Source organism: Sceloporus occidentalis, unplaced genomic scaffold (assembly GCF_023333645.1).
Source record: "Sceloporus occidentalis isolate IW3139 unplaced genomic scaffold, rSceOcc1.0.p SCAF_6, whole genome shotgun sequence".
NCBI classification, from domain to species: Eukaryota; Metazoa; Chordata; class Lepidosauria; order Squamata; family Phrynosomatidae; genus Sceloporus; species Sceloporus occidentalis.
This window is the reverse complement of record NW_028316986.1, coordinates 80,600,001-80,627,608: the sequence shown is the minus strand read 5'-3', so window position 1 is coordinate 80,627,608 and position 27,608 is coordinate 80,600,001. Positions and strand designations below refer to the sequence as shown.

The following is a 27,608-nucleotide window of genomic DNA, read 5'->3' as shown; positions in this document are numbered from 1 at the left end:
TCCTGAAGGGGGCAACTCTATTCAAAGATGAGTGGGAATGGTCTTGAGGATGATTCTCCACACTGACTGCCTCAGATGGTGATGTTTGAGGAACAGCAAATTAGGTTCTGCTATCCACTGGGAGGATCTCTACTGCACCAGAGAATCTTACTGAGTGCATGCCCAGCACACACCTCTCTTTAGTCAGCTAGATGTCTAATATCTGGCTATGGGAAGTCCTCAGGGCCATGTATTGAAAATAGGGTGCACTGGGAGATCACTCATGCCACAGTAGCATCTATATGTACCCTGGACACAATGCCAGGCTCTGTGGAAGCCCCTCAGATCTAGATGTTTGGGCATAACTCACTTTGTGGAAAGTAATACCAGTTGCTCTCTACTGCCCTCTTTCTGTTCAGCTCTTACAAGTAGTCAAAATGGTAACGGAGGAGAAGTGGAGACAGAGCCCTTATCTTTTTTATATATATTTTATTTTTACATGTTATTTAGGAATTGACATTTAGCAAGCAAGTATCAGTGTGCATATGTGACAATATAAATATTCAATTTAGATATTTTAAATTCCTACCTTAAGGATAACATCTTGAAAATATTTTTAAAAATCACTTTTGTAATCTTCAATAATTTGCTCACCTTGTATTTGGTTAACTGTGCCTTTTTCTCAAACAACTCCATTTTGGGATCTACAGTTGTGTGCAGTATACTCTGGTACTCTGACAGCCACTGAGTCTGTATTTTGTACTTATCCAAAAATTCCTTTGTTAAGTGGAGACACTTCTCTAAGGTTATGTGCTCTTTTCTAATAGAGCAAGTCATCTCATTAAGCTGCTCCACACAATCACTGATCTCTCTTTTTAACTGTTCAGCTTCATTTCCCTCCATGTATTTTATAGCTTTCTCTCCTTTCCCACGAGCAGATTTCAGCAAATTATGACCAACATCCATGTCACTCATGAGATCCTGCAAGCAGCAAATGTAGAAAGTAAATGCTTTTGAGTGGTACCAAACAGTAAATCACCTATGTAGGTTTATCTTTATTCTCACTGCTAGAGCAATAGCAATAGCAAGTACATTTCTATACCACTTATCAGTGCATTTAAGCAGTCCCTAAGCATTTTACAATGTGAAAGCTAATTGCCCCCAACAAGCTGGGTACTCATTTTAGTGACCGTGGCAGGATGCAAGCCTGAGTCGAGCTTGAGCCCTTGGTTGGTATTGAACTTGCAACTTTGTAATTTGTGAATGAGTGGCTTCAGTACATGCATTTAACTACTGCACCACCAGGGCTCTTTTTGGTTACTAAATCTCAGGTTAATCAAACATATGAACAGTCTTCTGAACATGCATGAAGCCACTTCACTCCTTACTACACCACAAAAACAGCTAACCCAGAATATATTTAACTAATTATGGTGGGTTACAGACCGCTGAGAAGTGGCGGTCTGGCTCTGCCTCCGCGTGCAGCATCCGGGAACCGCAGCCTTTAAACAGCGTGGCTCCCAGACACTGCAGAGAAGGAGTGCGGAAACCGTGCTCCTTCTCAGGCCCCGGAAGAGGCGCCATGAGTGCCAAAGGGCGCACTCGTGGCATCACTTCTGCTGCACGACGTGCGGACGCAGAGCATCTGCTAGGTCAAAATGGTGGCAGCCGTGTGGAACGGCCGCCACCATTTGTCATGGACTCTGTCCGTGATAGGATAAGGGGCATCTGGAAGAGACGCCCCTTTTTCAAAATGGGACGTCCTAAGGACGTCCTTTATGGCGGTCTGTAACCCGCCTATGTTTTCCTATCTGAATGACAGATGATTAGGTTCAGAGCAAACACAATAGCTGCTGCTACACTGTCGAATTAATGCAGTTTGACACCACTTTAACTGCATGGCATAGCTCCATCCTATGGAATCCTGGGGTATGTAGTTTGTTGTGACACAGATGACTAAACATCTCACAAAACTACAAATAACCAGAACTTCACAGCATTGCATCATGGCAGTTAATGAGGTGTCAAACTGCATTAATTCTGCAGTCTGCAGCCAATATTAAACCACAGGTTGAAGTTGGTTTATTATGCAGGTTTGTTACAAAGCCAGATAAAACAAGAAGCCATGGTTAATTAGGCACTTCCAGAATTGAATGTACCAGGGCTTACCCATAAATACAGACTCAGAATTCAGTTTTTCATTCAGTTCAAATCTCTTGAAAATGCAGGTTCTAAAGTGAAACAGATTAAATGAACTAAACTGAACTGAATCTGCATTTTAAAGCCTTTACATTTTACAGAAACCTTACAACACACTGTTTAGTAGCATTTCAAATCCTCTGGGCTGTTTCATTTATTTATTCATTTATTTTTTTAAAACCTTAATTTTAGGGATATTCTGGTTATTTCCTAGTGGGTTTTTTTATATTTTCCACACTGATACAATGATAAATTGAGACTGCCTATGAACTATACCTCAAGTTTCTGCGTTTTCTTCTCCATGGCTGCTTTATCTACCACATCAGACTTTGTGACAACATTTCTGAATTTTCTGTGTGTAGCTCCAAACCAGTCTTTGTAAGTAATGAAAGCAAGTTCAGATTCTTCAATGGTACGAATTTCTTCTTCAAAGAATTTTATTTGTTCCTGCAAGTAAATGTGAAACAGGAGTAAGACTGGTCAATCACCCATTTCTTAATATATGAAATATTTATTTATTAAATCAAACAGAGATTGGAAAGATTCACTTACTTTTTAATTGCTACTAAATTCTTCCCATAAAGAATCAAAATTACAAGCTTATTTATTCTACTTCAATCACTTGCTCAGTGTCATAAGCCAAAAAAATGAAATAAAAATAAAAAATCAGTGCAGCACCTTGTTGTTTTGTTTTTCTGGACAATATATGCTTCCTTCCCAACTCATAAGCAAGAAAGGGGCTTGGTGAAGGGGCCTGGAGTTGAAAGCCCAGTTGGCTGTTTTTGTCAGGGATTTGAAGGGTTAAAACACAGCACACAGGGAAATGCTTGATGTGTGTGTGTGTTTGGCCATGAGCATTCAGCAGAGTGGCAAGGTTGATCAGCACAGCTGAAATTCATTGGCTCAAGGACACTTCAATGCCCAAGTGCACGTAGCCATGGATGATGAAACCATGTGTCTAGATTGCACAGGAGACACATGACATGGCTACACACCTGAACTCACTGGGTTTGAGAGACCACATGGTCTGGAGACTATATAAGCCCAGGGGTTGCAAGGGTGTGGTGTGGGTTTGAAGTAGGAGTTGGATTGGTATGGTTTGGAGTTTTAGAGATCTAGTTTTGTATAATAGCACTGTGAATAAAGAGCATTTTGGGAGACTTAGTTTCTCTGGTGGTTTATCAGAAGAAGCTACAGCATCGGTTTGCTGTGTGTCCCTGGAGGTTCCTGCATTGCTGCAGTTCCTGGAAGACATCCAGTTGCTGTCATCCCAACTTGGACTTTGGAGCCATGCTTCGGCTTCTGGAAATTTGCCAGCTCTGCTCCAAGGGTCTGATTTAACCCCAGGACTCGTTTGAGTTGCTGACAGTGGTTGTTGGACCCCAGCAGTTGCGCTGACAGTTTTCTTGTTCTGGTTTCATGCATTTTACACCTCCCCAATCTTACACAGATGTAACTTTGGGAAACTCTATACATATAAAACACTGCACAAACAGCTTTCAACAGAAACTGGAATCCCAATTGCACAATGTCTCAATTCTGGTGGTATTTGATACATGTCAAACTGAAGAACTGGGCTAAAAAGCTGTGAGATATACAGAGCAGGGATAGCACTGTGGTCTCATGTTACTGTTGTTGCTGCTGCTGCTGTAATAGGAAAACTGATAGATGGTGAAATTGCCCTCAGATGAATGATCCCCAGAAACATGAGAGAGTATATCATTAATAAAGGTAATAGTTATTATTATTATTATTAACTTTTATTTATAAAGCGCTGTAAATTTACACAGCGCTGTACATACAATCTTTTAGTTAGACGGTTCCCTGCCCTCAGGCTTACAATCTAAGAAGACACGGCACAAAAGGAGAGGGGAGTGGTGGTGGGGAATGGCATCAGGTCCAGCAGTTCTTCTCCACCTCCGAGGCCTGGACCAAGGTAGATTGACTGGAGGAAGGGCTTGGCTTCTTAATGGATGGTTAAAAGGAGGCTTCCTGGGTCAGAGAGGAGCTCACCTCTGGGAATGCTTCTCTAAACAATATAGTCTTTAATTCAGTTTTGAAACTGGGTAGAGAAGTGTTACCAAGGATCTTCACAACACACACACACACTGCTTGTTTTACTAATCTGTATGTGCAAATTTGTAAAGCTTTACAAAAACACCATTCAATTCTACTGACTGTTGTACCAAAATTATTTGTGTAGGGGTTTAGCAATATTGAAGTGTTAAGTGTACAATTGTGAAATGCCATGCAAACAGAATCTTGTGTTCTTCCTGTATTTTATTAATACAGAGATCCATTTTAGTAATTGAAATAGTGGGATGCATGGATGGAAATAGTCTGCAGAAGTGTTCTGTCTAGGATTCTCTAAGGGGATTATCACACCCAAGTTTATTGTGGTTAAAACGCTGGTAAAACGCTCCAGAAGCATGAAAGTGTGATAGCCGGTCACACTTTTTAAGTATCACTGAAGCATCCCCAATTCTCTCTAATCAGCAAAACGTTTGTGGAACAGCTGTTTCTTCAATAACAGGAACTTCTGTTATGAAGAAATGGCTGTTATGCAAATGCTTTGCTGATGGGAAAGGAGAGGGAATGCTTCAGTGACGCTTCAGAAGCACGACTGGCTATCACACCTTCATGCTTCTGCAGCATTTTACCAGTGTTTTAACTATAGTAAGCCTTCTGTGTGATAATCCACTATGTCTTCCAACACAACTCTATGACCAATGCCTACCAGATGTTGACCACAGATTTTCTCTGGAGGACCTAGAGATTCCTAGAGAGAACATATTAATAAAATCTGTAAATCCTCAAATCCGTGAGAGGGAAACCAGTGAATGTGAGGTCAACTGTAGAATGAAGAAAATATAAGCTGTAGCTCACTGTCTGTGTTCCAATGCTGAAATTAAGTTATCCTAGAAATTGGAATTCAGGCCACTTAAAGTGCAGGCCTGAATATGTCAATAACACACAGAATGAGTGGACCGGGGATATCCATCCAGAACTCACCAGTACATGAAGAATAAGGGCTTGGTATCGAGATGCAAGGTGGGCAGCTTGTCTTCCTGTCCTACTAGAAGTATTACTCTCCTCCAGAATTTGCTGGGCCAACAGTCCTACTTCTTCAACTTCATCTTTATATACTGTTATTTCCTCATGCCATTTCTAAAGGAAAGAAACAACATGTTCAGATAAAATGACAAATGTGGTTTTAAAGATCCTGAAAGAAAAAAAGAAAGAAAATTTGAAACATATTTCTCATTCTATAAAATATGCAACCATGAGCATGCAGTTTTGATCACAGAAAGTTAGTCTTTTTATTTAACAAAAAGGGATCTGGAAGATTGAAGCTGAACCTTAAAAAATAATTCAAATTAATATCCCACAGGGAGAGATATGTAAACATTTGTGTGTGGGGGGGTTGTTTGTTTATGGTATCATATGGGTTCATACCCTTTATTTGTATAATATAAACACAGAGACTCTCTCATACACACACATTTTTCACATTTCCTATATTTTTCAAATATTCACAGAGTATCTGTAGTCACACATGCACAACTCATGAATCCCAATTCATTTGTACATACACATACCCACAATTCATTATCAAACATTTGACTCTGTCATTCAAACACAGCCAAACCCTTGGTCACTGCTTCCTGCACATGCCTCTGCACTCTTACCCAACAACAACAGACACATCTCTCTCTTATTTTGTGTCTCTCACATAATAAATACCAGCTACTGTCTGCACAAGGAGAACATTTATGGTAAAGAACTCCAGCTTCCTAATATCTATACAGTATTGAATTTGCTGACAAACTAGATAGTTGGCCAGAACCAGTTGGTTGAAAAACAATGCCAACTTTCAAGTGCCTTAATTATTAGTTTTTAGTACCTAGAATAAGGTAGTCAACTAGCTGAGTGACATGATAAACAGATTGTTTAAAGTAATTGTATTTACATCAATTGGTTATAAATAATCATCATATAACTTTGTCACCTTCATTTGTTGCAGCTGCATCTCCTTTGTGGCTCTGTCAGATTGCCGGCCAGTCCTGATGTTAACTTTCTCCTCCAGACTTTTGAGCCATTCATCCACCTTCAGATATTTATTCTCCATGAGCCTCACTTTGCTTAAGATAGTATTTAATTGTGTTCTGACCTCAGCAAGCTTGCGCTGATAGACTGTCCAGTCTTGACAAACAGACTCTAGTATTCTATCTTCCAACTGGGGTATACCCCATGGGACTACTTGCTCCCTAACATGAAGTGCTGCATTAAGCAATGCCTGTCCTTCAGCACATTCCACTTGTAATTCCTAAAAATGTAAAATTGTTGGCATTACTTTGTCATTCATGTATATTAGGTGTATATACTGGAATATACTAGGAACTGGATATGTAAAGAATAACTGCAAATTTTCTTGATTCTAATGAGAAAGGATGGTTCAACACACTGAGGCACACTGTTGAAAGAATGGTCAATTGCCACAAGAATTTTCAGACTTTTGGATCTTTTATGAAAATTTAACTTCCACAGAAAAATAATGTTTTGTGTAAAAAACAAAAACAAAACATTTCTCCAAAAACATTCTGGATTTTGTACAAAACAATGTTTCTTTTTGTACAAAGGAAATATTCACACACAAAAAATGCTGAAATGTGGAAAATATTAAGGAAACTGAAAAAAAAAAACCTATCCTAATCTTACTACGCTGGGAGAAAAAAAACCTACACCATTGCATGCATGAACAATATAAGAAAAGATTTAGCCTTCGACTTCACAAAGATTTATATTGTTACTGGAAACTCATCTGAGGAGATATTTTAAGCAGCTGCCATCACCCCTTGCCATTTGCTATGCTGCTTGCATAAATACCCTAAAGGCACCAGACCCCATCTGATGTTAGAAGCTAAAGCAGGGTCAGCTCTGTTTAGTACTTGCATGGGGGACCAGCAATGAAAACCAGATGCTGTAGGCTATATTTCAGAGGAAGGAACTGGCAAAATCACCTCTGCATATTCTTTGCCTAAGAAAACCCTATAAAATTCATGGTGTTGCCATATGTCAACAGGCAACTTAAAGGCACATAAACAAATACACACATACTACAGCTAATAAAAGCTTCAATCCAACAATTAGGTCACATGTTTCCCACCCCAGCTCTAAATCATCTGTATCCAAACACTCTGCAACTGAACAACTGAACAACACATATTTAAAATAATTCAAACCAATTCCCAAATAACCCACAAACATCCACTGACACTGAACAAAATGTCATCTGCTACTTTATATTCACAACCTTCCTGGACTTCTCCTCTGCCTCTAGGCCTGAATTGGATCTCCAGGTTCATTAAAGCTGGATGGAGAGCTGAACAGGGTCCTTTCGCTTTGCATATAAAGACACAATGCATTTTATGGCAAGCCCTATTCACCTCAATCATCAGTACAAAACACATTTATTCAAATAACTCTACCTGGAGCTCATGGAGTGTTGCTTCATGCCTCGCGATATCACCTTCAAGATGAGATAAACAGTTGAGTTTATCCTGTTCTTTTTCTAACCATATTTCAAAGATCTTCAGGTTCCTTTGATATTCATTATGGAGATGAACCATTTCCTCAGCTTTAGTTATTGCCTCCTGTTATCAGAAATATTACATTAGTACTGGGGGGAAAATTTTCTTAACACAAACCAAATATGTTAGCAGCTGGATTTCATGAAGGAGTGCTTATATGGTTAAAGAAGATCTAGCAAAGTGACATGCAGCCTTGTTTTAGTAAACTAATTGCAACTAAAATTTAACTAGAAGTTTGGATAAAATCAGCCAGATACATGTATGCCCAAAAGTCATGTGCAAAGATTCCAGAATTCATGAGCAAAGAAACAACATAGTTTTTGGTGGGTTTTTCGGGCTACGTGGCCATGTTCTAGCAGAGTTTCTTCCTGATGTTTCTCCAGCATCTGTGGCTGGCTTCTTCAGAGAATGTTTGCCTGGAAAGGATTTGGCTGTATATATTGTGTGACCTGGAAAGGCAGCAGTGATTTGTATGTATATTGTCTGCTTGAAAGTGCTCATTGTCTGCTAGGAGCCAAGTCCTTTCCAGGCAAACATTATCTGAAGATGCCAGCCACAGATGCTGGCGAAACGTCAGGAAGAAACTCTGCTAGAATATGGCCACATAGCCTGAAAAACCCACAAAAAACTATGGATGCCGGCCATGAAAGCCTTCGACTTCACAAAGAAACAACATTTCTTTCTACACATCCTCTAAATGAATCTATTCAAGAAGAAGGTTTGTTGGACTATCAAATGAAACAATACCATTATCCTGTCTTTGAGGAACTGGTATCTCTCTCGAATGTCCTGAAGTTCCAGTTGAGTTACGTAATGTTCAGTCATGCCCATGCCTTTAACTTCAATAGTCTCCAGCAGCTTACTGTGACTAAACACTTCTTCCTTAAGTAACTGTAGAACACAGATAGGCAACAAGTTAATAAACTAGGTAATACAGCAAGGTATACTGAAGCAAAGACCTATACATTTTAGTTCATCTGTGATCACAGCCCAAACACTTGTCGGGAGGGGGAAATGGAAAGGTACACTTTATTATTTTATTATGGGGGATGGCGGTGCTGGTTCAAGCTGCAACCATTTCATCAAGAGGGAAAGATGCAGGCTAAACTGAAGGTCATGTTTTATTTAAGGAAGCTTATTTCCATATACCTACCTACCTATTGTTCAGATCTTATGAAATGTATTGTAGCAATCAGAAATGTTGAAATAAAACAAGAACCATTCTAAATAGTGGGCTGTTAGTTGCTCTCCTCCTGTAGAATAGGATCAATCTGGTTATACAGTTAAAATTAGGACTTCTTGTTTAGGAATGTCAGAGAGATTTTTCTGTGTGAAATAGGGGTGAAGCAGACTGGCAGGAAGGAACAGCTTGAGGTCACTCCAGTCTTGATTGGGCCAGGAACATGGCAAATGGATGGCCCGCTCCCGAAGTGGGCCAGTGCCGTGGTCCTGAACAGGCCACCAGCAGGAGCAGATTTAGTCTGGAAACTCCACCTCCAGCCTCCTCAGCGTGGCTTCAGAATAGCGTCCGTCCACTTTGGGGATGTTCATCATCTGAATACCACACCCCTGAAGCAGCCAGAAACTGCTTTTTTGGCTCATCTGTTTCAGGCCACAGTCTCTCAGAATCTACAAAGTACATTTTGTGTGCATCCAAGAGGGAAAGAGGCCCAGTTGGTGGAAGGGACAAAGCATCACTGTTGTGACTCCCAGTTAACACAGAACTTGTGGTTTGTTTCTAGGCACAGCTCAGGACTAGGATCTATAAAGGCCTACGTGGCTTTGGGCCAGGGTATTTAAATGGATCATATTCTTCCATAACATAAAACCTTGCATCAGCTTTGAGATGTTCCCTTCTCACCTCTCCACTATCCTTGCAAACATATCTGGTGGAGTTACAAGAAATGTCCTCCCTCATGAATGCTCTCAGCCTCTGGAACTCCTTTCCATGGGAGGCAAAGCAAGTCCCATTCCATTTGGCTTTCCACCAGCAATTTTCCAACCATGTTCCAGGGAACAAATTATTATTTTGAAGAATTGTGTTGTGTTCCTTTTATTACTTTTTTAAAAAAGATCTGTTCTGTTTATAATTAATCTAAGTTCTAATATTATAATTAGTTTATTTACATTGTCAGTATAGATATCATCATATCACCCTGGACACATCTGTTCTTGTCTGATTCAGAAGCTAACCATGGTCAATCTTGGTGAAAGGCCAGCAAGGAATACAAGGGATCTCCAAAAAGGACTAGGAGTTATAATCTATGTAAATAAGAAGTACGAATCAAAGGAAATACTTAATGATAAGAGAGGATCATACATCGCTGTTGAGGTAACATTAAAAGGAATGAAATTATTGGTGATGGTGGGGTTTATGCTCCTCTAGAGAAGAGAGACAAATTCTTTGCTAAAACAGCACATGAATTGAGGGAACTGAATTATATCTGACCATAATCTGACCATTATATCTGCTTTAGAAATAATAGAAAGGAAGGTAGAATATTCTTGGAGGTTGAATGAGAGTCTACTGAAAAATGAAAGCATTGTAGAGAAGATAAAATAGGAATTAAAATTTTACTTTGAGGAAAACTCTACAAGGATATTTTAAAAAAAAAGATATTCTGGGATGCAGGCAAAGTTGTAATCAGGGGGATTCTAATAAAATGCAATGCTGAAGAAAAGGGAAAGAAGAAAGAGAAAGAAAATGCAATTTTAAAAGAGCTAAAAACCAAAGAGCAGAAATGGAGAAACGGAGGAGAGAAAAATTTAAAATAAGAAATGCAAATGCTATAACAACTTTGATTGAAAACAATAAAAGAAATAGAAAGGAAATTACAAGTAGCCAAGCAATGACATTTTGGAGCCAGAAACAAATCAGATTGGTCGACAAATTAAGAAAGGAGGAAATTAAAATAAATAATAAATGGGAAGAAAACAGAACTCATAAAAATAGAAAAAGGAAGACAGGGCTGCCTGCTATTGCCTTTACTATTTGTCATTATCATGGAAATATTAAACAACATGTTAAGAGAAGATCAAGCTATCTATGAGATAAGATTACAGGGACATAACTACAAAATAAAGGTGTTTGCGAATGATTTGGTCTGTTTTTTGAAGTATCCACTGAAGAGTATAGAAAGATCATTGAATACCTTGCAAGAATTTGGTAAAGTATCGAGATTTAAAATTAACCAAGATAAAACATCAATCTTAACTAAAAATACTATGAGATAAGATGAAGAAAAGCTAAAAGAAAAATCAAAATTCATGATAGAAAAAAGATATAATACTTAGGTATTTATTTCACTAAAGCAAATACTAATTGCTTTGACAACAACTATGGTAGGATATGGTTGGGAATTAAGAAAGATACGGAAAGATGGATGGCACTGAGAATATAATTTTCAGGAAGAGTGGTGGTTATAAAATAAGCATCCTCCTGAAATAAATGTATCTCTTCCAAAACTTGCCTATTCTTATTAATGAGAAATGCTTCATAACTTGACAAAAGGAACTAACCAAATTCTTGTTGGAGGGTAAAAAAGCTAGAATTAAATTGCTCATACTTACTGAAATAAAAGGAAAAAGAGGATGTGCACTCCCCAATTTGAAACTTTATTATTATGCCAGCTGCTTAACTTGGATAGAAGAATGGGTAAAGCTAACTAATGAAAGAATATTAAATATCGAAAAGACAACACAAGATTTGGGTGGCATGCATTCATGTGGTATAATAAGCCGAAGGAAAATAAAGATTTTGACCATCACTATATCAGAATGGCATTATTTAATGTATGGATGAAAATTAAGAAGATCTTTTATAGAGGTATACCAACATGGGTATCAACCCAAGAAGCTTTCTTTTATAGGAGCAGAGTAAAAGAAGAGTCCTAGCTGAAATACAAATATATTTTAACAACGGATAAAGTATATAGAAGGTACCCCAAGTCCAGGCAGGGAAATTTATCATCCAGTCCTTGACGGGGTTAGCCTCCCCCTAAAGGACAAAGTGCACAGTCTGGGAGTACTCTTGGATCCATCCTTACAACTGTCATCCCAGGTGGATGCGACGGCCAAGAGTGCTTGGTACCAGCTTCGGCTGATACGCCAGCTGCGTCCCTGTTTGGAACAAAAGGACCTTGAAATGGTAGTACATGTACTGGTAACCTCTCGGTTAGATTTCTGTAATGCGCTCTACATGGGGCTACCTTTGTACCAAGTCCGGAAGCTTCAGTTAGTGCAAAATGCAGCAGCCAGATTGGTCGCTGGAACATCTAGGGCAGACCATATAACTCCGGTATTAAAATCTCTTCACTGGCTGCCCATTAGCTTCCGGGCCCAATACAAAGTGTCAGTTATTACCTATAAAGCCCTATATGGCTTGGGCCCAAGCTACTTGAAGGAGCGCCTTCTCCCACATAATCCGCCCCGCACTCTCAGAACATCAGGGAAATTCATATTAGAATGTCCGAGAGTGAGACTGACAACAACTCATAAGAAGTCATTTACATCGACAGCACCTACTCTCTGGAATAATCTTCCTGATGAAATCCGAGCCTGCTCCACTTTGGATGCTTTTAAAAAGGCTCTGAAGACACATTTATTCCGACTGGCATATCTGTCTGACCCTTTGTAGGAATTATTCTTGATAGACTTGCATATCATTGACTGAAAAGAATCTTGGCTGTATGTTTTTATGTATTTTGAGAATTGTGGTTTTTATCTTTAATCTGTATGTATTAACATTCTTGTTGTACACCGCTTTGATCACTGGAAAAGCGGTATAGAAATAAAGTTTTTATTATTATTATTATTATTATTATTCATTAAAATAGCAAATAGGAATAGAAGGTATGAACAAATAGTTGGTTCTTATACAAACAGCTAACTGAAAGATTTAACATGGACAAGAGGATGGAGAGTTTTGAAATAGGCAAAAATGAATTAGATGACATTTTCACAGATGAAAGGGGTCACCACATAGCAAAATACTATAAAATCTTGTGAGAAAGAGAGCTTGAACAAGAAACAGTTAGGCAGGTAATTACAAAATGGTCCCAAGATAATGACAAAGTTATTGAATTAGAATAATGTGAGAAGACCTGGCATCACACAAATAAATTCACTCAATGTCAGAATTTCAAAAGAAAATTTCTTAAAAATGATGTACTGTTGGGTATCTAAAACCAACAATGCTGACTATGTTGTATAATAAAGGTAAAACCAAATGTTGGAAATGCCAAGCCACTATGATCTTTCTACCATATGTAGTGGAAATATAGCTTAGAAACCAAATACTATAAGAAAATACAGTAGGACCTTGTTATCCACTGGAATTTGGTTCCAGGATCCCCTGTGGATAACAAAATCCATGGATGCTCAAGTCCCATTAAATTTAATGACAGAACAAAATGGAAAATCAAGGTTTGCTATTTAGAATTTATACTTTTTTTGAATACGCTCATCCCTCTCTGTTTGTGGACAACAAGCGAGGATCAACCAAATAGTGTGTGTGTGTGGGAGCATGCTGCCATTATAACCAATGGAGCTTGAATATCTGCAATATTTCCAATTTGCAGGAGGGGGTGTGTGTTCTGGAACAGATCCCCCGCAAACCAGGAGGGACGAGTGTATTTTCAAGCTGTGGATGCTGGAATCCGTGGATAGAAAATCCATGGATAAGGAGGGCCGACTGTACATGAAATGATAATGGCAATTTTACAGATACCATTGAATTATTTTTGCTTAACATGATCCACAATATTGTAAAAGATGAGGAGGAGACAAAACAGAAAGTTAATATTAAAAATAGTCATAACTACCAGAATTTTGTATGCTAAATATTGGAAAAATAAACACAATCTATCTGTTGATGAATGGAGGATAAAGCTGAAGGAAACTAGAAGAGGAAAGGAAACCAATTAAAAAATATTGGGGTAAGAGATGACCCGATTTAGTACAAATTGGTTGTGTGGGATAGTTTGATAAACATTATAGGTTTGTGTAAAGATTCAGTTTATAATGAATGATAATTAAATGAACAAATGGATAGCAGCTCTTTACAAGAATGAAAGAAAATTAAAGAAAATGGTAATATGCATAGAAGTTTCAAAAATGTAATTAGGGAAGAGAAAATCATAATTTATACATTGTATATGGTGAATGCAACCTGAAAGGAAGTCTTTTAAATGTTGGTTTGTTTTGTTATATGTATAGAGGAAGAGTTAAATGAGTTACTTTGTTATGTAATGTAATGTATTCTGTGTATATATGAAAGGGATTTATGTTTTTTAATAACTGAAAATGTAATAAAAAGATTTTTTCAAAAGAAATATTATTCCTATGTGGAAAATGCTGGTCACTATGCAGAAAATGCTGATTTCTGTGAGAAAGAACGATATGTAAATTTTGCATTGAATAACTCCTGGACTGTGTATAGTCTTCAAAAATCACAGTTTTTTAAAGCTTTCTTGACTTCTATTGGGAAGAAAATTGCTTAAATTACTTGTTTCTTTCCTCAAAGACAAAATTAGCAAAGAATTACATCCCTGAAAGAAATCCCAGGTACAATGGGAGCTACTGCTTATAGCAGTATTTGTAAATACAAAATAAATCTGAATCAGTGTTTAGTGTTCTCTGTCTCTCACTCTCTCCCATATTCCCAAATACAGGTAATGAGTGTAATAAAACTAAAATTGCATATATAAACATAATAATGTATAGTGCATTAAATTCTTCAAGAAAATTGTTTTTTTCTGAAAAACAGAACACAAACGCATTAAAACTATATTCCATAACGAAGCATGCAGGTACAGAACAGTTATTTAACTTTACTTCTCACCAGTGAACATTAACATAGCAAGTGGAAATCAATGTTATTTCATAAATGAGATAATTTCCAGAAAGGGAAACACATATGCAGGTAAGAAAGCACATACCTTCTGCACATCTACATGTGCCATTGTTTGTAGAAGCATAGTAAGCTTCTATAATTTCACATATTTAGAAACTGGGTTGGATTTATTCTTTTTTTCGGCTTTTGTACAGGACAAATAAGTCTGAAGCCACACTTAATATGACAACAATTCTATGCATGCCTGTATGCATATATACATGCATAAATATAACATATAACATAATATAATACTTAACAATATAACAACAACAATAACAACAAATTAAACAAGTTAAGAGTGGTTAGGTTTTCACCTAATTGTGTTCAATAACTGTATCTGTAAAAGGCTGGCCTTTTTTTATTATTATTAACGGCAGCTTCACTTACTAAAATAAAAAGCTGCTTAATACAGTTTAGAAACAGCTTGCTGTAATATTTCACAAAGGTACTACTGATGAGAAGATAATATAAAATTCTTGGCTGTTTACGTGAGGGTGCTGTTACAGTTTTGAAGAATGGATTTTCCACTAACCTTAGATTTACTAAGTGAAGATGTTTTCTCCCTCAGTTCAGCACGTTGCCTTTCTGAAGCATTTATGATTGCTTCCACTTTGTCCATCCAGCTAGTAAACTGTCGAACATCATCCTGATAACTTGTCCATTTGGAGAGTGCTCCTTCCAGGTGGCTGAAATTTAAAGGCACGTTTAAATAATGCCAACTAATTTATATATTTCAAAAATTCATGTTCAAAGAAAAAGTTAAGATTGTGATGTGCAGTTTTAGTGTAACATTTGCAAGAAGATCAGTGTCGTGTACTAGTTTGAGTTTGGGACCATGACTCTAGAGACCAAGGTTTGATTCCCACCTTGGTCATTAGACCCACTGGGTGACTTTGGGCAAGTCATACTCTTTCAGATTCAGGGAAAGGCAATGGAAAATCTCATCTGAACAAATCTCACCAAGAAAATTCCATGATAGGTTCATCTTAGGGTTGCAATAAGTTGGAAATGATTTGAAGGCACACAACAATGGAGGTGATGGAATAGGATAGAAGTGAGATATAGTGAAAATCTGATATGAATTACAGTGGGCCCTTGGTATCTGCTGGAATTTGGTTCCAAAATTCACCATGGATAGCAAAAATCCATGGATGCTCAAGTCCCATTAAATGTAATGGCATAGTGAAATTGGTGTCCCTTCATATAAGATGGCAGAATCAAGTTTTGCATTTTGAAATTTATAATTTTTGAATATTTTCAAGTCATCGATCGTTGAATCCATGGATAAAGAATCCATGAATATGGAGGGCCAACTCTATTTGACTTGGCTGATATAGAAGTATTGATTCTCATTCCTCTTGTCATGAAAGGACGAAATACCATTATACAGTAACTATCATGGACTCCCATTACTCATCTCTGTAGTGATCCATATTAAAAAAAAATGATTAACAAGAGTATTATGGTAAATTTCACTCTTCATATGTTATTCTTAAATAATTATTTATAGGGGGAAAATAATATAATCTGATCCTAAACAATATTTATTTAAAGAAATTACAAGACTGAGGCTACTGCCATTCAGCAGGATTAATGCAGTTTGACACTGCTTTAACTGTCATGGCTCCATTCTATTGAAACCCCTCCCCAGTAATGTCTCCAAAGCCCCCTTTTCTTATCTTTAGAACTGAAGTTGCAGTGGTTTGTTGGTTGGTATTATTTTGTTTAATTTATTGTTATTTTAACTAGTTATTGTGGTTTTAAATTAGATATGTTGTTTAATAACTTTTTAAGGGGGGAGGGAAATATATTGTTTTTATGCTGTATGTTATTTTAATGTTGTAAACCACCTGGATTGGTTCGCTACAGGGCGGTATATAAATAAAAATTATTATTATTATTATTATTATTATTATTATTATTATATTTGTAGTTTATTCTAGAAATAGAACTCTCTGACAGACAAGGCTAAATATCTTACAAAACAACAAATTCCAGAATTGTATAGCATTGGGCCATCGCAATTAAAGCCATGTCAAACTGCATTAATACTGCAGTGTAGATGCAGCCTATAGCAGCGGCAAATTCAGTAGAATTTGTGTGTGTGTGCTTTCAAGTTATTTCCAACTTATAGCAACCCTAAGGTGAACCTATCACAGGGTTTTCTTCACAAGGTTTGTTCAGAGGGGTTTTGACTTTGCCTTCTTCTTAAGCTGAGACAGTGTGACTCACATAATGTCACTTCTGAGTTAATCTGTTAAGAGTACATATTTTCAGGATTCTCATTTGGCTTTATTGTTTGTTCTCTTTTTGGAATCTTGTACCTTGAACCTCATGTAGAGAAAAGTTAAACAAAGTTTGCAAATTGAATCATGAAATTATCCTAAGATTATACATACATTGGACTTGCCAAAACCAATAAAATATTCAAGGGGAAGATTCAGGTGACTTCTGCAACTGCACCCCAATGGTTTATAATTTTAATTAAGATAATACATAGTTCACTGCTCTTTATTTGGATGTTGTGTACATGTAGATTTTATCCATTTCTCTTTGCTCCTCGGATCTTTTACCTTTTACAATGAATACAAGCAGACAAAAGGGAAGCCCAGGAGTCCTTAAGAGTTCTTAATTGTTGATCTATTATAGGCACTCCTTCTAGTGATGTATTTTGCAAAACAGATTCTCCTCTTGTCAGCACCATTTTCATCTGGATTTCTTTTTCTTGTTTTACTGAAAGCAGTCCCTGGAAAACAAACAGATCCTTCCATTCTTATCATAAAGATGCACATGTTATTGCACAAGCAAAGAAATCTTTCCACTCCCCACCTCACTTGCACACAAACCTCTTAATTTTTTAAAAAACAAAAAGTTCCTGAATTGCTTGTCCTGGGATTTGATAACAGCAACAATGAACAATATTGATACTCAACACCTTACCAGATTTTCTCTTTAAAAATTTATAAATTATCTTACCTGATTTTATACATTTATACAGCAGATAGAAAAGCAGGGGTTTTTTTTTACTCCTGAAAAGTACATGTGTACAATATTTTTTTTTTGCTAACATTACAAAAACAAAATAAGTTTCTACTCATAAACTTAATATGAACACAAATATTTAGTAAGAAACTTATGAGGCAAAGATGTCTTGTGCTCTCTTACTCACCTCAAGCTTTGCCATTCTACTATCAAGGGCATTTTTATCAGCAGTGGGATGGCAATAGGATTCTAGCATCTGAATTGCATCTGCCATCCAGTCCTGAAGCTCTTTCAGATCATGAGAGAACTGTTGGTGCTCAGCTACAATTCTGTCCATTCTGGAGACCTTTTCCTTAAATTCATACAGATGTTAACATTACCAACCATTCAGATTATCTACCATTCCACTAGAGTTGAAAAAAACCAGAAAGGGAAATCTCAGAAGGCTAGGTTCAGGATGAGTCAAGGGGTAGAAAGTAAGATAGTTCAACTGGATCAAATTCTCTTTATCTGTTTTCGCTTAAGGTCCATCTGCCAGGAATAAAAGTGAAAACTGTCCAGAATTACTGTATGCATATTTAGCAATTAGTGTATGCACGCCACACATATCGTATATACTCATAATTTATGGTGGACATGCATCCATTTTTTTCCTTATTTTATTTAAACAGAGTGCATTTTATTTTATTTTGAGTATTTATACTATATATATATAAATATACTATATATAATATAAGATGGAAAATGTCACAAATATATTTAAAGAGCAAGTATACTTTTCATGTATTATGGAGTAGATATGCTAATAGCATGTCAAACTTTATCTTCTTCTTTTGTATTGTATTTTAGGGAACACTGGTGAATCAAGCATAACATCTCTTGAAATCACTATAGTCTTCCAAATGGAAGATTATGGTGTTATCTGAACATAGCATAATTCTCCTCTGTAGAACCATCAATCAGTTTAAAGGACCCCATTGTCTTTTATCTGACCAGTTACATGTAATAAGGCACCTTTTTGTTTGACAGTTTCTAAAAATGTTATATGTGGTGGGGTGGGTTTTTTAAATTTATGACTCTTAAACTTACTCTTTCCCCATATCATATCACCTGGTTATTGTAAGTGGTATAGCAGTGTCTCCCACAGATTTGTACTATTGTCATGGCACAAAATAATGGCCTAGATATGACCAACATCCATTTCCTAGTCCCAAATAAGTCTCAAATAAGCTTATATAAATGTTAACAAGTTCCCATTGATTCAGTGGTTCTACTCTAGTTGGGAGCAGCAATTGAATCTAGGCCTGCATTGGTTTATATGCTCTGTTGCCAGTATGCAAGCTGTTATATGCATTGCTAAGTAATATTGTTTACAACACAAGAAGTTACAACATTTTTCACATACAGAACTGCAGAATTTCAGAATGTGGGCTTTCTTTTTTCGTTAGTGCTGCCACAAAAAAGCATGCAAGGATAGGTGCATTACCTTTGTTACATTGCTCAGAGCAAGATATTGAGAAGATAGCTGAGATACTCTGTGCATGAAGTTTTTGCTGGCAGCTTGTTCTTCCCAAAGCTGCTGAGCTTTCTCTTTCAGCTTGTTGAGCTGAGATTCATGACACCTTACTTCCTCAAGGACAGACTGTAAAGCATAAGCAGGTCTTTGTTAAGGGTAGATGCAACAAAGCAAGCCAAAAAGAAGGCAAGCAGCAAAGGAAATTAAAGGGGTGGCCATCAGCAAAGTTGGGTTAAGGATAATGGATGCAAAGACTTTCCAGATGATCAGATTAAAGTGCAAGAAATGTGCATTTGTTACTTGTTTGTTGTGCATTATGGAAATTAAGACAACTCTCCCCATGGCAGAGATTTTCTTGCAGACATTTTCTCAACAAGCACATCTGAATATTTTTGATGGCAAGATGCATAAAACTCCTTCATCTCCACTCCACTATCCTCCCAACTGTGATTCTAAGTGTTGTGTAGGAATGTGACCACATGAACATCATGGATGTCTATGCAAAAAAGTTTCCTTATTTATAAATATCATCACTCTCATATTTTTGCAAGTCTGTGAAGTCTGATTAGTGTTATTTCATTTTAAAGTGATACTCATAATGACGACGATGCTGATCAAACCAAGAACTTATAAGTGGAGAAATGTTCAGAATACATGTCTGATTTCTGAAATGAAAAAAAGACACTTTCTTCCTGATAACAATGTTAATTATATGAACTTTTAAATTCTTGTTTTAAAATATTAGAGGGGGGGGGGGGGAGAAGACTGGTCATTTAAAGGATATATATCTGTTCTGCATTGTAAAAGCATACAAAAATAGAATGAATATTATGGTATTCAAAGATTCAGGGACTTTTGTGAAACACAAAGCATAAATCTCAGTGTTTTGAACTGATCAGCTGAATTGACCTATCCATGAGATAAGGAAACAAAGCATGAAATGAAGAACTATTGGTGCTGAAACTTGCCTAAAGGGAACCAAACTTAAACCCATGTGTTATCAATACCTGTAGCTTTTGTTGTTCTCTCTTTTTAGCTGGGAGGTCATGAAGACGATTACTGCTTTCTTGCACTGTCTTTTGGGTTTCATTTAACCACTCTTGAAGAGGTTCTGCACTAGTTTCAAAGTCTTTCATCTGAACCTTTAAGTTCTAAAAATAACATGAAAAAAATTCATAAGACACTTTGCATTATAGATACCATTAAGCAGAGAAGATGATGCAAACCTGTATTTCTTATGCTGGATCTCTCTCTCTCTCTCTTGACCTGGGAGGTGGTATTCAATGAAGTTCACTATTTGGTAAACAATTCCAACCATTTTTTCCACTGGATACTCAAATGCCATACCAAGTACACTCTTTCTGACTTCCTAATTGGGACTACTCAAAAATGCTATTGGGACTATGCAAATGAGACTTTCTTCAAAGATTGTTCAAGAGTGGAAGTTAGTTAATAAATAAAGTGGCTAGACTACTGGATGTAAGGAATACACTTTTCTAGTCTTAAAACTGCTGATTTGGCTGATAGTCATTTTAAGCATAATTCAAAATCCTGAACTTCAAAATGGGTTGGAATACAAAAAATATTTTTAGCAATAGGTTTTTGAGACTCTTCTCTTTCCTGTAAAATAAAACTCTATTTCTATTTTTTGGACAAGACAAGACAATAAAAATGTTTCTGATGAATCAATATATTTTGTGCTTGTCGTATACCTCCAAGGTGGTTTCCTTCTGATGCAGCATGGAGATAAATTTTTTCCATTCCTCTTTAGCTGAGACAACTTTAGTTTGGATGGATTTAGCTTTTTCTTTAGGCAAAACAGATGTTAATAGTTCTCCTTTGGACACCACCAAGTTTAATTTATGCTGGCCACTTTCAGTTTCAGATAAGAATTCCTAAGCAAAGAAAACATTGCCAAATATTATAAAACTGGGGGGAAAGTATGAATTAGTTTACATGTTATATCTAGTAAATAAAACAGTGTCTGCAACTGGTTGCTGTCCTAATCTTTATTTACATTGAACATTCTTACCATGATAGGTAGTCTATCTCCCATTTTCCCCCTTACTGCTGACAAGATAGTTTTGGCTATTCAACAATTTTTTAAAAAACAAATATAATACATAGTAGTCTTCATCTTACTCATGAATTAATAAAAACCAACTGTAATTGAACATAAGTTACATTAGCATTTCAAGAACATGTCTGACCTCCCACTGGGTCTTGTTCACTGAACTTTCCATTTCCATCTCTAATATTGCTACGGACCCACTTCCATTTTAGATTAAGTACAATAGTATGTCATCAAGACCCTAAATTATGGTTAGTGGAAACCAATCAGATCCATAAACTATGGTCAGGAGTTATCCTGTTTCTAATTTGGCTGCAGTTAATCTCAAATTACAACAAATGTTTTTCAACTCCTTATCATGGTCATGGCAGGAAGAGGGAGAAGGTACATGAACCTGCAGGAGCCTTGTCTCATTACCATAACGCTAAACTATTGACTGTATCATACATAACTTATCTTTAATTAAAGAAACAAGAATTTTCTGCAGGTTAATACTTCTTTTCCAATTGTCAATTATTTGCAACTGTATTCACGTGCTGTTAAAAATTAACTCCTTGCTATGATCCACAGAGTAAATCATGGTTTAAACTCCACACATCTGAGACATAAATATAATAAGGAACAGAAAAATTCCATATGAAGTGGAAATTATTACAGCTTTGAGAATGACAAATCATGTGCGTTAAGTTACCTGTATTTTCTGTATGTTTGCTGCAGCTTCACTGACACTTTGAGGTGCATCAAAACACTTGGCAGTAGTGATTTTTGAACTGACTAGCCATTGCTGAAAGTCTCTGAAGGCTGTTCTGAATCTCTCTTGTAAGGCCTGCTCTTTACTTAGGCAACCTTTCGAAGCTTGAAGACAAAGACTTCAGGTTTCCATGTTTTTACAATGAAAATGTAGATTGAGAATATGTCAGACAGAAAGAAAGAAACCAGTTTCTTCCAATGTGATATACAAAATAAAAAATGAATATACGTTATATAACTAAGCAATCTAATATTGCTCTGACATCTGTTTGATTATAAAAGAACATCTGCACCACATTTGTTAATGCAAAGAAGGAAAATCTACTTCTTGGTGCTTTTACAATATTTTTATTATTTATTTTATTTTAATATATATATTAAAATTGAAAGAATTATAAAACCATGGTTAGGCCACAGAACACAACCCACAAGAACCATGAGTTATTTATTTTATGAATGGAAGCGTACCTGTTATATTCTTTAATTAACTGTGATACCTTTGCAGAATAGATATTCAAATCTTTGGAAAATCGACAAAGGTCATTTAACTGGGTCTTAATATCATCATTCATATGTTCTGCCTTTGTTAGTTCATCCAACATTTCCTAATTAAAACAAAATGATATTCAAGACATACATTTCTCTCTGTAGAATTCTATGTAGCACTACAAATGCTATACGACATCCTCTGTTTACCCTAGTTTTTAACTGGTATCATTTATATAAATTGCTCTTTTAAAAACAGAAGTGTTGATTGCTGGGAGGCCCTCAAGATGCTGTTGGAATTCAGCAGCATTCCTGCCCTGGGCTACTGGGAATTATAGACAACATCTGGAGAGCTGAATGATTTCCATCCCTGTTTTAAGAGTACAGAAAATTTAACTAATGACTAAAGTTACTACTTTTTGTGGCACATTATTCTCTAAAAGTCCTGGATAAATATCACTGTGTCACAGTTGCAAGCTTTAGCCACTTCTCAGTAGACTAAGCAGCTAATGCTTACATTGAATTGCTACAATAAGTCCACCAACTCTTTAATGGATTATTCAACATTTATGTAAATCCCATTCATTCACTAGTTCTACTATAGCTGAAACTAGGAGTTGAACTTTGGCCTTAATAACTCTGAAATCAGTGGGAGAAATTCATTTTAAAAACTCATAGTGGCTATGAAACTTGTTTTAATGTTAAAGGAAAAATAAATATATAAAAACATAGCCACCCTATGCCACTCTGAGGAAACAAAGGCCCGTTACAAACGGGCACCCTAGCATGGACTCAGTCCGTGCTAGGATTAGAAAGGGGCATCTCTTCCAGACGCCCCCTAACCCTAGCATGGACTGAGTCCGTAACAAATGGAGGCAGCTGTTCCACACGCCGCCACCATTTTGACGTAACAGACACTCTGCGTCTGCATGTTGCACGGCAGAAGTGATGCCGCGAGTGCACAACTAGCGCCTTGCGGCGTCTCTTCCGGGCTGCAACAAGGAGTGCGATTTTCGTGCTCCTTCTTTACTGCGTCCGGGAACCGCGCCGTTTGGCTGCTGCAGTTCCAGGACGCAGCAACCAGCGGCGGCAGCAGACCACCGCATTTCGGCGGTCTGTAACCTGCCTAAGATACTCCAAGCCAAGTTCTACCCAACACTTGGGGAATTTTCTACAGAGTTTTAGTAAAACAATAGTTTCCCATGCATCCCAACAGGTAACTTACAAAAAGCTATGGGGAATGGTTTGAGCTCAAGACCTGTCAGATTACTAGCAACCTAAACTCTTTATAACAAAGTATCACCAAGACATGGATAGTATCTGAACACCATTTTTCCTGTTCAGGCAATGGCCTACAACAATTCATTCAGTGTTGTGATGAAGCAGAATACATAGCATCTTGTAATGCCAAAGGAACTAAGCTGATGTGTCTTACAACTTCTTCTACACAGAGGCCCCAGCTTCAGTGCTATAAACAATGCAATGTATGTGTGCACAGGAGGCCAGGAAATCACTCGAAAAGTGATAAACATTCTTCAAGATTCTGTGACATTATGCCTTCTACACCAACTCTTCCAAACCAGTTAGAAATATATTCTGAAATTTCCAGTTTAGGTGTTACTGCATACTGCATTCTCCCTCTATCTTGCTAAACAGCATTTTATTCTTTTAAAAGAAATCTAAAATAAAAGACCAGAATAAAAACAAAATGGTTTACCTTTTCTTGGTGCCAGAATTCCACAATTTCTTTGTCTGTGTGCTTACTCTCCAGAGGGGTCAGGCTTTTCGACCAGGTTCTAAGCAGCATGCTGAAGTGCTGCAGGGCCTCTTCCAGATGAGCAGCCTGCCTGGTAAACTCTTGCTCCGACAAGGCCATCTGATTCTGCAGCTCCTGCAAGTCCTTCTGTGTTTGGAATAAGCTGCCTTCCCACTGCTTCCAGTCAGACTGAAGGGCCTGCATTTCAGCCTCTATGTCTTTGCAGCCCTGAGTAGTTGTGTTCTGTTTCACAGCAGAAGAGAGCATTTGAACTCTGTTTAGGCGGCTCTCGCCAGTCTGTCTGGAATCTATCAGCTCCTGCAATGGAATATTGTCATGGTAACTGACATGGCTGTGATCCACTCCAGCTGGATAAGGGCACACTTACTATACAAAGAGCACACAGCAGTTGGGAGAGCCGTTTTGCCAACTGCTCCACCTTCATAAGCAGTTGCACCAAAAATTACATTCTGCATTAAAATGTATGGGGAAGGTTAAAACAACAAAGTTGGCAAAACAAAAAAGAAAAGCTGTGAATAAAGTATCAAAACTAGCCCAAAATTAGAGAGAGTTCCATAAATCAAAAAGTGAAGGAAAATGTCTTCATTTTCCTCTCTAGAACACAGAAACAAGTTTGATTTGATTGATGTTGGATACCAAGGGACAACATGGGTGATACATGCATTAGTAAACTCATAATTAGACTACAGCGATGTGATATATATGCATTGGGAATGCCTTGGAAGTATGAAGCCATATTAAAACTGTATGTAAAAAATCCACACTGGCTTCCGATTACAGTCGGCCATCCACATTTGCAGCTTTGACTTTTGAGAATTTGATTATTCACATTATGATTAATATGTTCTCTCTAGGGCTCTGTAGGTCCTCCAGGGTGACTCTATGGTCAGTGTCTCCCAGATGTTGCACTGGAGGATGTAGAGAGTTCCAGAAGGAACACTTCTCTAGGCATTTGTAGGTCCTCCAACACAATTCTATGGTCAACTTTCAGTGACTGTTAAACATAGAGTTGCACTGAAGGATGGAGAGGTTCGAGAGGTGTTCTTTAAGCTAAAATAATAATGTTTTTTATTTGCACTTTCCCCATTTTCAGGGTGTTCCTGTGTCCCTAACCCCAGTGAATGTGGTGGGTCTACTGTACATCCAAAAGCATGTTAAGTATGTTATTAATATATAAAGCCCTAAAAAAATTAGACCCAGATAAAATGAAGAATCATCACCTTCTGTACAGATCTACTAGATGTTTATGTTCTTCAGAGGGGATCTTCTGATTGTGCCACCACCTATAGAATAGCAGCAGGACAAGTGCAGCATTTGAAAAGTTTTTGGACTACATGCTCAGCCAGTGTAGTTGAGGGGGTGAGGAATTCTGGGAGCTGAAGAGCAACCTCTGGAAGGGTGCAGTTTGCTCACCACTTCTATAGGGCATTATCTGATGGAAATGTACACATGGGCCTCATCTATGGTGCTGGTTCACACACCCTGTTATGTGGAGGAAGGACTGTAGTAATATCCTTACCAGGAATGTAAATCTAAAACAAATTTTATCTTCACATGTGTGGATGAATAATTAAAGTACTTTTCTCCCTGCTATGTGAGAAAAAATGTTCCCACACAGTATTCTCAATTTATTTAATGTCCCAAAGTATTGCACAAGAATTATTTTGCTGAGAAAAATTTGGATTTTTCAGAAAAACAATTACTAATATTATTTCTGTTCTAGAACACAGAAACAAGTTTGATTTGATTGACGGTAGACACTAAGGGACAACAAGGGTGATACATGTATCAGTTGTATTAATAAATGTTGTATGGCCTAGAAATGGAAAGAATATGAGAAAATACACATCCTCATTTGGCCATTCCCTGGTAATTTTGTATATCTGTATTTTGAAATGTTGTTGTTTTGACTATTAGATTTTGTTTTAATGTGTATTTTAATGCTGCAAACAACTTTGAGGATTTTTTTTTAATGGCAAGTGGTTTAAAATATTTTAAATAATTATAAAGTTAACATGGCATGTAATATAAGAAATATCAGCTTATTGACATTTTGAGGTCTCAGTTGTAAGGTTCAAACACTAACAATTCTTTCAAGCATTTAATATAATAGATAAACAGAAGCTATTTTTCCTTCATTGGTCTTTAGCGTTGTGCTCTGTTAAAGATATGGTACTTGCAAGTTAATACAGTTGGTTCTCAGTATATGCAGACTTGCCATCCGTGGATTTAAGTATCCGGGGATGGTAAGCTCACATTGTCCCCAATGGCAACGCATGCACACAGCCGCACTGCCGTTAGGGACAACGGAACTTTAGGGGTGAGGATCTTTGACTCCACTTCCTCTGAGGCGGCTGGGTAGCTGAGCAAAGATGTGCCTCTGCCTCCCTCCCTCTGCCATGAGGCGCTATTCCAGACCTATATGTGCACAGGACCCCCACTGCAGCAGCATCCTGGGGGGCTGGTTTGAATGAGACCCTGGTGGAAGAGGAAGAAGGAAAAGGAAGGAATGGGAAGTGCTGCACCGCTGGAGCCTCTGCCTGCTCCATCCTCCCGCCCAAGCCACCCCTGCCCCCCTCCATCCCTCCCAGCCTGCCACTGTTACGCTGCTCTTCACAGGTGCCCGTTGTCCCTAATAGAAAACAGGACTTGAGCATCTGTGGATTTTGGTATCCATGGTGGGTACACACACACACACACACACACACACATTGTTTATCTGATTTTTGTTTATCAGACTACATGTGATGTCCAACATATCACCATAGTCAACTAAAGTTATTGAAGTAAACAATGTTTAAGAGAAGAGGGTAGTATCGGAGGACAAAGGTGGTATCAGAAAGAAATGCATAAAGTGAATTTTAAATATGTTTGATTGTCTTCAGATATTGTCGTTCATTAACAAATGGACTGTTTTTAGCTTCAGATGGCTTTTGATCCAGCACAGTCTTTCCACTGAAGGAAGGGAGGCTCAGCTTTTCTCATTCACTGCTTCAGACAGAGCTACAACACTTCAGACTTTAAGTACTGTAGCTCCATCTTATGGAATCCTAAGATTTGTCATTTTACAAGATCTTTAGCCTTCTATGCCAAAGAATGAAGGTGCCTCACAAATGTAGATTTGTATAAGATGGAGCCATGGCAGTTTAAGTGCTGTCAAACTGCATTATTTCTACAATGGTGATGCACCCATTGCCACTCCCCTTGTTGGCTTGAGCATTTCAGAACTTGTAGTCCAGAAAGGTAACATTTCCAAACTCTGTGTATTATAAACACTCAGCATGCCATATCTAAAGGTTTATGAACAAAAAATAACAGTAAAACTACTGCAGAAGAATTCCTCACATTGATTTTGGCCAGTT

The 27,608-nt window shown here is 37.4% G+C and overlaps 1 protein-coding gene across 1 annotated transcript in view; it reads right to left on the bottom strand.

Moving 5' to 3' along the window:
• Positions 1-27,608, bottom strand: part of SYNE1 (spectrin repeat containing nuclear envelope protein 1) — a 437,342-nt gene that overhangs the window by 208,527 nt on the left and 201,207 nt on the right. The window contains exons 55-70 of the mRNA XM_089530176.1: positions 27,592-27,608; positions 24,187-24,543; positions 22,452-22,588; positions 21,925-22,102; positions 20,875-21,057; positions 20,170-20,313; positions 19,133-19,288; positions 17,834-17,998; positions 17,238-17,410; positions 15,197-15,350; positions 8,517-8,660; positions 7,668-7,832; positions 6,188-6,505; positions 5,191-5,346; positions 2,455-2,625; positions 634-960 (exon numbers count right to left, since the gene is read on the bottom strand). The exon at positions 27,592-27,608 is cut by the window's right edge and continues 148 nt beyond it. Of these exons, the coding sequence (XP_089386302.1) occupies positions 634-960; positions 2,455-2,625; positions 5,191-5,346; positions 6,188-6,505; positions 7,668-7,832; positions 8,517-8,660; positions 15,197-15,350; positions 17,238-17,410; positions 17,834-17,998; positions 19,133-19,288; positions 20,170-20,313; positions 20,875-21,057; positions 21,925-22,102; positions 22,452-22,588; positions 24,187-24,543; positions 27,592-27,608 (2,945 nt within the window). The remainder of the gene's footprint in view (positions 1-633; positions 961-2,454; positions 2,626-5,190; positions 5,347-6,187; positions 6,506-7,667; positions 7,833-8,516; positions 8,661-15,196; positions 15,351-17,237; positions 17,411-17,833; positions 17,999-19,132; positions 19,289-20,169; positions 20,314-20,874; positions 21,058-21,924; positions 22,103-22,451; positions 22,589-24,186; positions 24,544-27,591) is intronic.